At 54.8% G+C, this 12,222-nt stretch overlaps 7 protein-coding genes across 7 annotated transcripts; 3 read left to right on the forward strand and 4 right to left on the reverse strand.

Moving 5' to 3' along the window:
- Positions 1-1,146: 1,146 nt before the first annotated feature.
- BBBOND_0201340 (hypothetical protein) lies at positions 1,147-1,539 on the reverse strand (the record flags this gene model as incomplete). Its single annotated transcript, XM_012911709.1, has 2 exons — positions 1,147-1,397; positions 1,422-1,539. The coding sequence occupies 2 exons, from the start codon at positions 1,537-1,539 to the stop codon at positions 1,147-1,149; spliced, it is 369 nt and encodes a 122-aa protein (XP_012767163.1).
- A 664-nt stretch (positions 1,540-2,203) lies between these two features.
- Positions 2,204-2,431, forward strand: BBBOND_0201350 (hypothetical protein; the record flags this gene model as incomplete). The annotated part of the gene is made up of 1 exon (XM_012911710.1): positions 2,204-2,431. One exon carries the CDS (start codon positions 2,204-2,206, stop codon positions 2,429-2,431), a length of 228 nt encoding a protein of 75 aa, XP_012767164.1.
- Positions 2,432-3,038: 607 nt separating this feature from the next.
- BBBOND_0201360 (hypothetical protein) lies at positions 3,039-3,800 on the forward strand (the record flags this gene model as incomplete). Its single annotated transcript, XM_012911711.1, has 1 exon — positions 3,039-3,800. The coding sequence occupies one exon, from the start codon at positions 3,039-3,041 to the stop codon at positions 3,798-3,800; it is 762 nt and encodes a 253-aa protein (XP_012767165.1).
- Positions 3,801-4,325: 525 nt separating this feature from the next.
- Positions 4,326-6,956, reverse strand: BBBOND_0201370 (hypothetical protein, conserved; the record flags this gene model as incomplete). The annotated part of the gene is made up of 1 exon (XM_012911712.1): positions 4,326-6,956. One exon carries the CDS (start codon positions 6,954-6,956, stop codon positions 4,326-4,328), a length of 2,631 nt encoding a protein of 876 aa, XP_012767166.1.
- A 319-nt stretch (positions 6,957-7,275) lies between these two features.
- Positions 7,276-8,935, reverse strand: BBBOND_0201380 (26S proteasome non-ATPase regulatory subunit 3, putative; the record flags this gene model as incomplete). Its single annotated transcript, XM_012911713.1, has 3 exons — positions 7,276-7,434; positions 7,500-7,592; positions 7,631-8,935. The coding sequence occupies 3 exons, from the start codon at positions 8,933-8,935 to the stop codon at positions 7,276-7,278; spliced, it is 1,557 nt and encodes a 518-aa protein (XP_012767167.1).
- A 26-nt stretch (positions 8,936-8,961) lies between these two features.
- BBBOND_0201390 (hypothetical protein, conserved) lies at positions 8,962-10,728 on the forward strand (the record flags this gene model as incomplete). The annotated part of the gene is made up of 5 exons (XM_012911714.1): positions 8,962-9,316; positions 9,352-10,055; positions 10,098-10,159; positions 10,201-10,351; positions 10,390-10,728. The coding sequence occupies 5 exons, from the start codon at positions 8,962-8,964 to the stop codon at positions 10,726-10,728; spliced, it is 1,611 nt and encodes a 536-aa protein (XP_012767168.1).
- A 194-nt stretch (positions 10,729-10,922) lies between these two features.
- BBBOND_0201400 (vacuolar ATP synthase subunit d, putative) lies at positions 10,923-12,205 on the reverse strand (the record flags this gene model as incomplete). Its single annotated transcript, XM_012911715.1, has 5 exons — positions 10,923-11,165; positions 11,204-11,613; positions 11,652-11,839; positions 11,877-11,930; positions 11,967-12,205. The coding sequence occupies 5 exons, from the start codon at positions 12,203-12,205 to the stop codon at positions 10,923-10,925; spliced, it is 1,134 nt and encodes a 377-aa protein (XP_012767169.1).
- Positions 12,206-12,222: the final 17 nt, after the last annotated feature.

A 12,222-nucleotide genomic window follows, 5' to 3' on the forward strand; every position in this document is an offset into this window, starting at 1 on the left:
AGGTCAAACCGTCCCTTATCCATGTTACGTTGTCATTCCTGCGGTTTTCACCTGATGCGCCAGTGTCTGTGCTGTGGCGGCTATCTCTGCGTAACAAGTATACCGCGTCCAGCAGGTCGTATACAGGCTGAGCGTCTTGCTTCACGCTTCTATGTGATCCAACATTTTTGAGTTGGCGGAGTTACAAATTGATTTATGTGAGTTGTTGTAGTTTTAACCTCAGTATTGGGTCAAAAATGTTAAACAACCGTCTCTTCCGTATTAAGGTCACCCGTCCCCCAACCGATATGGGCTTCGTCCGCTCACCGCCTTGGCTACCTACCAATCCGGTGTCCTGCTAATATCTCTCAAATGGCGCATGTAATTGCAGCTCTACGATTGATTTGCCATGTGTTTGTGCGGTTCTCGCGATACTACGTAAGCGAGTGCAACTCTATGTATCTCAAGCGTGATTGGTCCTGATTCCTTATTGAGATGAGGGTGACCGAAAGTGTTTCCTAGCCATCTGTTACCAACAACATATCTCATAGCTTCATCATGTTAATGGCACTTCATACCTGATTGTGAATCACACTCCGCTTTCCCAGCACCCATCCCAGCAAGCCGTAGGCTGCCGCTGCGTAGGGCGGGCACGGGTAACTGTGATTTAGTAATTACCAATATAAGTCACTTCAGCCTTATGAATAGTTATGATGTGAAGTGATGTGAACACGCAGTGAGCAAATGAAGTGCTTTCCTGTTATATTTTTGCCAATGGTGTAGGGTGGCCAAGTGCTCGAACGGTAGTTGGTTGATTAATTTGGTGGTTGCTGAGGGACAATGATCATTGCCGCATTGAATCTCTTGTTGAGTATTTGGGGCATAGTCTGGTTTCTAGGTTGTGATGAGATCATGAAAGCAAAAACTTGCATCTTCCCTGGGTGTACCAGAAATACACTATTTGTCTTGTGAGATGTAACGTTAAATCCCATTACTGACATGACATGGTATCGCTAACACAAAAATACGATGCCAACTCAGCACCGACAACTACCACAATCTAAGCAAAACCCATGCCGTCACTGAAGGCGCAAACCAGAGCGAACAACACGAACTATGACAATTAAACTCTGCCACTGACAAAAAAAACTCCATCTGAGCTACTCATTACTTGGCGTAGTAGTTCTCAATCCGGATGGTGGAAAGAATGGCCCCCTTGATGGTGACACATCGGCACTCCAACGGCGGGGTCTGGCGTAACGTTTCCCCAGGTCTCATGCGTTTGCTTTCTAACTTCAGTGTGACAAAGTGAGATGTTCTCGACGCCACCACCGAGTCGCTAAGATCTCCCACATTCTTGACTATGCCGTCAACAAAGACATTGTTAAAGCAACCGGGTGGGTCAAGGACGTATGGAGCTGGGCATCAGGACGCTACGTCACCTGCGATCATAAGAAGTATCTTGCTACCGAACTGAAGCTCGCCGTCCGCATCGTAGATTTTGTTTGTCTCAGGTTTGGACAGCTCATCTGATTCGTACGTAACGCCGCAGCCTTGCATGTAGGGGTCTGTGACCACTACAGCAACTGGATGGCGTAAATCACGCATCTCACACATACAGTATGCTGCAATATCCCGATGATATCAACACCCGACCCAATCCAGAGAGCCACATCGCACAGTATGCACTCTGGAACAAAAATTAATTCGGCCGCAGACCAGGTATAGCCAGTAACATTACACAAATTGCACAATGCCTTTTTACATGTTCATTTAGTGTTGCAGTGACTTAGTTGCCATTCATCGGTGTAGGCCAATGGTAACAGAGGAATGAGACCCAGTTGGCAAATTGGCGGTGTAGGGTCATCCGCCAGGTGAATTCACGAAATGCGAGTGATTTTTAGAGTATTTGTATGATGTAATATTTCGTGTCTGCTGGCGAATCCATGCGACTCTTCTGCACCTTAATCCCGCACCGTAGCGCGCACAGACAGTTACTATTACATTATCAGCGTGGCAGATGGATGCGGTGAGAAGGTGGCGGAATCACCTTCCATCGAAATTCAAATCTGCTCACATTGACATGATTAAACGCAACATGGTAATGCGGTAGACTGCAGTGCAGGAATCCCGACGTTCACGCCGCCGGCAAGATTCCGGATTCACACAGGCCGTCTGGCACGAGGCCTGGGAGTAGCAAGGTGTCAGAAGAAACACCGGCAGAATGATGCATACCATATACGCGCAGACCAGGGCATTGATCCAAAGCCTGTGCGTCGTAAGAGCATATGCACTCGCAACATCGTCCGCCGCACACAGCGGTTCCAGAGGCCGCCGTGCGCTGGGTTCCGTGGCGTTCAGCTATTCCAACGTGAAGAATCAGTGCAATGCAAAAAAAAGTGAATTATCGTCTAGCAAAGTAGAGTCGCATATCGGTGTAACAGCACAGTAAACGCGACCTCCAGAATACCGTGACAGCTAAAACTGGTAACGGCAGCCTGCAGATGTGCGACGCGAAGCTTGCAACATCCGCTTCCAGCAAAAAGCAATTATGCTAGCCGTGAAAGACGGCACGGCGGCTGTTTACGCCCCGCATCATGAGACTGCCGTGTTGATAGGAAGTAGATTGCGCGACTGACCACAGCCGCTGCAATATGCGAATGGCAATAAAACGCAACCTTTTGAACTGCAAGAAGGATCCTCTAATTCTAATAACACATTTAGGCCCATTACGTATCATTTTGCCGGAACTTTGTTAAGCCAGTTACTTGCGTCCTGTGCACTGCATGTCACGTTAATTGTGCAGATCTGGCCGCAACATAGCCCCTGGCTGCTGTTATATCTCCGAAACCTGCCTGTTTGATGTTTAAACGGGCTTTAATTTTTCGAACGGGTGCGTGTGTAGTGGAAGGCAACAGCACCGTTGTGCTTCTCCGCATTTAGGTCACAGCTGGAGGTAACGCTGTCGCTTGAATACGCAGCTATTTGCAGATCGGCCTACAAATACACAACAGGTCCCACACATATACCAATCGCACGATTGTATTGCTTTTTACAAGATGATATTCGATTCGTTGACTGAGGCTCCTCGCAACCTCAAGGAGGGCATTGACTGGTTGATCGCCCTGAAGGAAGGTGATGCGGTGGAGAATGTATTGGCCATGGGCACTGCTGTTCACAAGTTCCTCGCAGACAAGCCTGTTGGCAAGATGGAGCTGCCCGCTCTCGAGAATTACAAGCGTATTTCACAGAAGTTCTTGGAGCAACCGGAACTTAAGGGCCAGCCATTCGTAAGCAAGCTGCTGGGTAGGTTCAAAGCACCTTTGAGCAAAAGGCCCGGTGTTCTCGCTAAGTACTTTGGAAATATAATCGAGAGCGATTATCAGAACGTCTTGCAGACCAGACGTGCCAAGCCTGAAGTCGTTGCAGCGAACGTCGCCCAAGTTCTGTATGGTGTTGAAAAGTTTTTGAACGATATCAAGGACTCCAAATATTACAACCAAGCCTACAGTGGAAGAGCGACATGGGAAGCGTCGTGCTCGAAGAGCCCGGAAGCTTGCGCGCAGATCCTCGTGGGCATCGCGCCCATGCTATACACCGGCCTGCGTTCTTTGAAGGATGCGACTGAAATCGCCAACAAGAAAAAGCCGAATTCCAAGGAAGAGCAGCGTTTGGGAGAGATATTGAATGCTGTGGGTTACACGGAGCCCGAACGCCAAGGCAAAATGGGCAGCGTGCATCTCCTCAAGGCGTTGAGTGGTGTGGATGAGCAAGTGTTGGCAGTCCTCTACGATCTTGCTGGATTCTGGGCTTTCTATTGAGCAAAGAACTCATTCGACCGACCCGTAAATGCAATAATGCAATCCCACGTTTTGAGGCGGTTTCGAGTGCAGTAGCCATCAAACGAATGGTCATGAAACATGTAAAAAAGTGAAATGTAGTGAGCCATATGTATTCGTAAAATCCTCGTACACAACACTGCGTCCGTCGAATGAGGTCGAACGCAAGTCTGAACGTATACTGAATCGAGCTGAGGAGGTCAATTTGGCCACGTGCTTATCAACGCCACACGGTAAAATGTCTTTATACCCGCAAGACCTGGTGTGGAGGCCCGCAGTTTATAAAGCGCACTGTGCACTCAACTACGGAGTCTCAGGTGAATGAGAAACCAGTGCGGCCTTGCAATGCTCGATGATACAATTCAATCATCGTTTCAACATGTATACTGTACTTGGACCGCGTTTTGGCCGCATCGGCTACACGTATACTCTCTATGAATGCCAACGCAGTGTTAATTTAGATTTATTGACAGCTTCGGTTTTATTTTCGCAGACTGCGGTTGTGCTCTATTCTGTGGTGTCTGGAGGTGCGACTTTGCGTTTTTTGCAGCTCATTTCACCCGCCAACACAGCTGAAATGGTGTTTTTGTCCAGCAGTAGTGCCGAGTGTGTGACATTGCGTCTGAGTTCTGCAACGCGCTTGTATCTGCACCAGCATCGTTTGCGCTTAGTGGCCTCGACCCGCTCGAGTGATTTGCGGCATAGGCAGACGGGCTTTAATCCAGATTCAAGCTCCTTCACCCGTTGTTCGCTTTTGAATGCTCGCACCACCTGCTCAGTCAGAGTCTGGGTGAGGGTTTCGACCTTCTTGAGGAGTCTGACAACGACACCCTTAAAAATTTCTTGCATCTTACCGGTATCTATTGCGCCGGTTTGCGATACTGACGAGGGCGTTGTGTTTTCCACGCCGTCATTCATATGGTCGGTTTGTGTCTCAGGGTTTGGCGTGCCATTTACGCAGCAGGCCTCGCAGTCGCTTTCTCGCACATCAGGTAGATGCGTATTACAACTAGCTAGAGCTCGTTGTAGCTGTATTTCCTCGTTTCGTGCGGGGTTATTTGTTCGTGTTGCCATGCATGCTTGGTGCTGTTGATAAGCTGGGTGTCTCCTTGCTACGTTGCTGTAACCTTCAACCGGAGCTGCGAAATCCGTGTTATGAATATCGACATCTTTCACGCTCCCGGGCGATTCAGTAGCGTCTGCTTCTGCGTCTTCATTTGGTTCGTTGGTATCTCCTAGGGGTGCTGTTTCACTGAGTGCCCCTACCGACGCACCTGCCAGCCCACCGACGGACAAGAGCACCTCCATCTTATGTAGTTTCATATCCGTGTCTTTGACGTATTCGTCGAACGCTGCCCTTTGCTGCCGTCCTTGCGACACGGTTGAACTCAGCTCCCGCTTGACCTCTTCGTACTGTAAGAGGAGGGCATCTAGATCATTTTGTAGCTTTTCCACCTCTAAAAGCTTGCACTGGTACTTTTCCTTTATGCCGCGGTGTTCATCAATGCTGTGCGATAAGTTGCTCCTGGCAATATCCAGTTCCGATCGCAGACCTTCCAGAGTTCTTGAGAGCACGTTGCACTCTTCTGTCTTGTATGCCAAATCCGAACGTGTCTGTTGTAGCAATTCTTTCAGCTCCTCAATTTGCGCGTCGACGCTTTCGCGCATTTGCTTCTCCGCTTCCTTTGCGCAACCGATCATCTGCTTCAGGTGTATCCTCATGAGTTGGCTGAGCTCATGTAGGGTTTCCACACCTTTGCTGGAATGCGGTGGGATCTGCTGCGGTTCTGCTACATCCCCTGCGTAAGCTGTGTGTTCCTCGCGGCCTGAATCCGAACGAGAGCCTTCCGCAGGGTCATCGCCTCTGGACATCGCATCGTGCTCCTCAGGTGGCTCACATGACTGGTCGGGTTCATTTTCTGTAGTGCAGTCTCCGCCAGGTCTGGACTCAGATGCATCAGCGTTACCGGAGTCAATGGCAGCACCATCGTGTACAGGATCCTTGTGCTGGCCAACCTCTCCGTCCCAGGTCGACATGGCGGTGTCATCAGATTTGGAGCTGCCGCATGTGGCCTCAGATGACGGGGCACACTTCATCTGCATGTCGGCGGGCCATGCAAATTGCGATGCCATACTCTTCAACCTTTCGTAATCCGCAGTTTTTGTTTGAAGGAGCTCTTCTAGCAACATATTCTTCGTTTGGAGCCTTCTGAGGTCAAGCCTCCCCTTTAGCGAAGCCAGATCGGTCAGTCGCACGTTTTCGCACAGCGTTTTGTAGCTTTGCTCCAAGGTTTCCTGCCTGGTTTTGTATCGGCAGTGCAGCAGTTCGACTTCCTGCTCCAGCGCCTGCGACTTTCTTTGCCTATCCAGCAGCTTCTTTCGCTGTTCCTTTAGGTCTTCATGCACCTGCTGGACTCGTTTGACGAGCTCGCGCTCCCTTTCCAGCCAATCAGCCTTCTCGTTCCTGAGTATCCGTATTTCGCCCTGCAGTATTCTACAGCGGAGCTCAGTTGAGCAACTTGAAACTGGTTCCCGCACGTTGTTGTCCCCCACGGCACTTGCAGCTATAGGTGACTGCGTATTTGGGGCATCATCCACTGGCTGATACGCACTCCCTCCACTGCCGTCCTCGTCACTTGTTTGATCTGTTTCCGCCGACGAATCTTCTGCCGTTATTGCGCCACTAGAGTTTGACTCTTCTATAGAATCTTCGCCAGTTAGCTTGCGCCCTACGCCTTCTTCAATGGAATATTGGTCACTGGCGCTGCTGTTGCTGTTTCCATATATATGCGAGTCGTCGTAGCCGGGCACGGCCGTGTACCGAAGACCGGACGAGTGTTTGAAGGCGCTTGGCTCCACTGCGGCGGCGTAGTGAGGCGAACTGTCGTACGAAGATGTGTCTTCGTCGTCGCTGCCCTGCCGATCGCACCCGTTGTCATCACTTGAGTCGCCGTACCGGTACGGGCTTCGGTTCTCCTGCGATTCCGCGAAGGGGTAGAAGTGTATGTTTTTCACCACTTCCGTATTCGCTTCTAAGTCCTCTGAGTCCGTAGATTCGCCTGACGCAGCATCGCGGGCGTCTTCGAAGGACCTGTCTGCGGGAGAGTCGCTTGAGCTGCTCGTTTCATCATTTTCCATGTTCCTCGGCGTTGACGACAGACAACGCTACTGGGCAGCTACCCGGCGTTTCTGCTTATTTGCGGTTGATATGATGTCGCCCTAAGCCATAGTGTGTATGCAGTCGGCCTCCGCCCTCACGCGCGTGGTGCCGCCGCGTGTGGATACGGCCCAGGTGGGATTTACGCCGCTTAAGTGCCGCATGTGTAGGTCAGTTGGAATTATACAGCGCGTTAGGTAGGGCTGGTTCGCGTCGCTGAAGCTTCGCATCGCCGTACATGTGTAATCCACACAGCCTTCCGCGAACGACGTACGCTCACATTAGCGAAGGGTGCGGGCGTTAGAGTATGTCTCCGTCCCCGAGCCCTTCTTCCTCAACGATCTGCCACGTCATGACTGGCGTGCGCCTACCACCTACCGCTGCAATCTGTTCCTCGTCAATGACGTCACTCGGCGTCGTGTTTTTGGCGATATCCGGCTCGTCCGGGTACCGCATCGCCTGCAGGTCATGTATGGCGCATACACATTTCAGGCTGCTGGTGCATTGCACAAGTGAAGCCTCACCTGTATGGCATTGGCGTGCAGCTTCAGGCAGAAGTTGATGCGCTTGTGGAACGCCCTCATGGGCTGGTCGCTGGCGTAAATGTTGACGTTTGCCTGCGGGTGCGTTCAGCATCTCCTGCTCGCGAGCTCACCTTCGACTGCATGTACTTCTCGTCGTGGTGGATGGTGGCATCGATGATGCCGTCGTGTATCGCCTTGGCGATGATGCATTCCGTGTCCTCTATGGAGTTGATGCCCAACTTCTGCGCGACCTTTTCGATGGGGATGCGCGAGTACGCGAGGGTGATTTTCCGCAGGCCGCCCTTGATGACGTTGTGCCTTAGTCGTGCGATTAGGAAGAGTGTGCCGTCCTTCTCGAACTGCGCCCTGTAGTTGTCGCACACGTTAGAGAACGCCGCAAGGTCGCCGTTCATGACGGCGATGACCACCTTTTCGTACGCCGCCAGGCTGCCCTTCATCTGCGGGTTCGTGAAGGTGCTCTTGCTGGGCACGTCGCCCATGAGCAGCGCGACGATGATGGTCATTTTCGTCGCCGCCAGCTTGAACCCGAACGCCGTCTTGTCCGCCTGCGGCGCCTTCCGCAGCGCCTGCATCAGCTTGTTATACGCCTCCGAGTACTCCAGCTGCACCGCCAGTATCTTCCCGTAGTAGAAGAGGTATCTCGCGTACTGGGCGTTGGAGCTGAGGTTGTCGGGGAACGAGGTCTTGCTCAGGAGCGTCGCGGCGGCGGAGTAGAGCCGGTGCTGCACGAGGTAGCGCATGACGCAGTTCAGGGTCACCGCCTCCGTCATGGGCTCGTGGTGCAGGCACGCCTTCCGGTAGGCGCTCATGAGCAGCGTCCTGGTTTCCGGCAGCCGCCCACCCAGCTCGAACACGCGGGAGTAGTAGAAGTAGACCTTCGCGGCCAGGCGGTCGATCGACCTCTTGTTGAAGTCCAGCACGTACTTCGCGAAATCCTCGGCAAGACGCATCGCTTCCGCAATCTGCGCCGTGTCCATCAAATATATGAGCGCCAGCGTGAGCAGCAGTATCTTGGTTTCGTCGAGGTTCGTGTTTTTGGCGAGGTACTCCTCGATGCCCAGCACGGGTGCCACGGTGAGGTGCACCCTCACGTTGACCTCGCCTTCCTTGGCCGGCGCCATGACCACGTCCTCACTGAGCAGCTCGAGCGCGAGCGACGCGAGGCTGCAGCCGGGCGAGCCGTGGGCGTACACCGCGATGGCCTGTCTGAGGACGGGCAGCGTGGACGCCGCGTAGTTCTTGAGCAGGCTGCGCAGCGTCTTGAAGTGGCGCATCAGCCTGACCACGTAGCGCCCGTCGGCCCTGGCGACGGCGGCCTCGAGCAGCGCGGTACTGTGCGCGAGCAGTTCGCGGAACGCATCGCAGGGCAGGCTCGACGCTGCCGCGGCGGGCGCTTTCTGTTCATCTGCTGCCATTAGTAAAAGTTTCGTGAAAATATACAATGCATTTGCCGAGTGCGCTGTGGCGTTACTGGCAGGCTATCTGGCCTGCCGGGTTCCAGGCGACCGCGCACGTGAACATGGGCTGCGCTACGCGCCCTGGCCGTGCGGCCGAGGAAGACGTCTTTTCGGGCACACATTGGTCCGAGGTGTTACTGGAGACGCGTGGCAATGGCCTGTTTCTGTTCGAGCCGGAGGTGTGTGTCGGCGCCGCCGCTCGCGTGCCGACCATGGCCTGGGTCCTGGAGCACGTTCGGCTCGAGCTGCACCCCGGGAAGCCGTACATGACACTGCCTGCAGGCGCCGCAGCGTCCGACGGCGGCTGCGGCGCCCTGCTCTACTTTTTCGAGGGCCGAGGTAGGTACACACCGGCATGTCTGGAATGGCCGCAGATGAGGATTCGGCCTTCCTGGCCGTCCACTACCCGAGCATGAAGGATGCGGAGTATGCATGTATGCGGTTCCGGCGTTGCAGCCTGACGTATGTGCGTTCCCTGGTCGACGGCTGCGGCGACGATGACGTCTCCGCTGGCGACGTCGCCCACACTATCGAGTCGCTGCGTCACTCTCGCGAGGAGCTGGCGCAGCAGAAGGACATGTTGCGGCTGGACAACACGCTGCTGTACTCGCAGTACACAAGCAACAAGCAGGCGTTCTCCGAGAGCTCCGCCATGCAGATGCAGGAGAATGCGGCCCTGCGCTCTCAGCTGGAGCGCTGCATGGACCGCATACAGTCCCTCGAGGGCGACTCCCAGGCCAGGGACGGCACGATACGCGCGCTGAAGGAGGAGCGTGAGCACCTGATGGATCTCACGATGAGGCTCCAGTCGGAGCTCGAGACCTCCAAGGAGGCCGTGCAGGCTTCGGCGAACAGCAGCGAGGAGACGTTGAGGCAGGACTTCAAATCCACGTTGGCTGACGTCTATCGCCTCAGGCGCGAAGTCAAGAACTTGCGGAAGGACAACGCGCGCATCGCCAACCAGTTCCACAGCTACAAGCGTGAGGTGAACCTGGAGTACGAGCGCGTGGAGGAGTTGATGTACCACAGCACCATATACGAGATGCTGATGCACTGGATATTGTGCAACGATCTGAAGGTATGCGGCGCGGCCCGCTGTTCCGCACCAATCCGCCCGCAGGTCGAGTACTACGAGACGTGCCACCAGATGCGGCCCGAGGAGCACCAGGCGTTCTGCGAGCGGTACGCATGCCCCTGCCTAAACTTGTCAAACTGACGTTCAGAGTGCACGCTGCACAGGAGGAATTCCGCGTGTCCGTCACGCTGGCACGTGCGTCGTACATCAACTGTCGCACGCACCTCTTCAACGAGCTGCTGTCGTCCATCAGCGGCCACAAGCTGGAGCTTCCCCGTTCCAAGCGTCTTCTGAGCCTGGTGAGTGCAGCAAACGGCCCCGAGTGCACGCGTCGCAGGCACTGGAGCGTTTGGACTGGATCTTCCAGCCGGAGTCGTGCCGCCTGGACGTCCGCGAGCCCATATGGATGAACCAGGAGAAGTTCGACGGGCTTGTGGAGGCCCTGCTCTACAAAACGTCCGACCACGCCTGGTACAACAAGCTGTCGTACGTCTCTGCGCTGAAGCCCATATTGACCAACGACGGCGCGTCCGACTCCATGCTGCTGACGCTGAAGCGGCAGCTGTACGAGTCGCTGAACCAGAACGAGACGCTCAAGCGGCAGGTGGCCTCGATGCAGAAGGCCCTCGGCAGCAAAGAGCACTGGCAGTCAATCTTGTCCCGCGCCGCGGCGTAGCGCCCTGCGTCATCTGCGCGGCCCCCATCGCAAACACGCTTTGCACGCCAACCGCGTGCATGTCGACCTCAATATACACGGCCTGGCGGCACGTCCGGCCGCCGGCCAGATGTGATTTTACATTTACAAAAGTTACACGCTGTCATTCGCTAAACGTACAGTGCGGCGGTCTGCGTCGGCCCCGACGCGACCGCTCAAATCCGAGGTTGGAACACGGGGATGACCCTGGCGAACTGCTCCGGCCGCTTCAGCAGTATCATGTCGGCGATCCACGCGATGTTGCGGATCTCCTGCTGCTTGAGCTTGACCCAGGCGTAGAAGATGCCGAAGTGCAGCTGCTGCTCGAAGCACTCCTCGGAGAGCTGCGCGCTCTCCGCGTAGAAGTGGTCCTCCAGGGAGCGCTCGCTGGTGTCGAACTTGGTGAGCCTGCTGTCGCCCTGCGGGAGACGGTTAGTTCCCCGAACCGCGCACCTACCCTGTTGAGCGACATCTTGCACACCTCATACAGCCTTGCGTACTTGGGGTAGCTGGCGAGCGCCTGCTGGAGTGTCGCCTCGTTGTAGGCCTTGCACAGGCGCTCGGTGCCGTAGGGGTAGAGGTAGCCGATGCTGGTGTAGAGCTTGTTGCGGTCCTGCACGACCGGGCTGCCGTTGCTCAGGTTGACGCAGTTGAGCGTGAGCGCCAGGTCCCTGAAGTCCGCCTCCGTGCGGAGGATGTGGCCCATGACCTGCGCGGTGGTGCCGCCCAGAGAGGTGACGAAGTAGTAGAAGTCCTCTATCCACGCCCGCTTGAGGAAGCTCTTCAGCAGCGCTATTGACGACGGGTCCAACACTGAGTTGCCCTTTCCCATGGACAGGCTAGGCAGGCACTTCTCGAAGTACTTCCCTGCGGTGCTATGGACGCCAGGTGGCCTTCGCCCTCACCTATTGGGGTGTCACAAAGTATGATGCGATGCAGGTCCTCTCCAGACTGGCACAGGTCGGCGTCCATGAGCGTCTCGATGCCCTGGAACCACCCGATGGGGTCAATACGATCCATGAGCTCCTCGGGCGACTTCTTGTTGCTGACCCCCTGCAGCAGTGCGATGAGGTTGTCGATCATCTTCTCCCTCCTGCGCGCCGTGTTGCTTAAGAACGGGTCGCACTCACGCTACGAACTCCAGGAACGTGGCGAGCTCGCCGTCCGACTGCTGTCGCAGGTACCTGGGCGGCGATGTGTACGCTCCGCTCCGAACTTACGCGAAGTCGTTCGCCAGCTTCTCGTTGCACTTTTTAGCAATCATGGACGAATTCATGGCCCCGTGCTCGTCGTAGAACACCGGGCCGTAATCGGTGGCCTCCAGGATGGTACGCAGGTCGTCGAGGTTCTCCGCCATTTTCATCTTTTTGTAGTCCATTGGACTCAAAAAGGTGGAACGGTAGCCTCTGACCACGCCCTCCAGGTAGCCATAGTTAGCGTTAAAAAAGGCGAGCTCCATCTTAGTGAGTGTTGTTG

Source organism: Babesia bigemina, assembly GCF_000981445.1.
Source record: "Babesia bigemina genome assembly Bbig001, chromosome : II".
In the NCBI taxonomy this organism is placed as follows: Eukaryota; Apicomplexa; class Aconoidasida; order Piroplasmida; family Babesiidae; genus Babesia; species Babesia bigemina.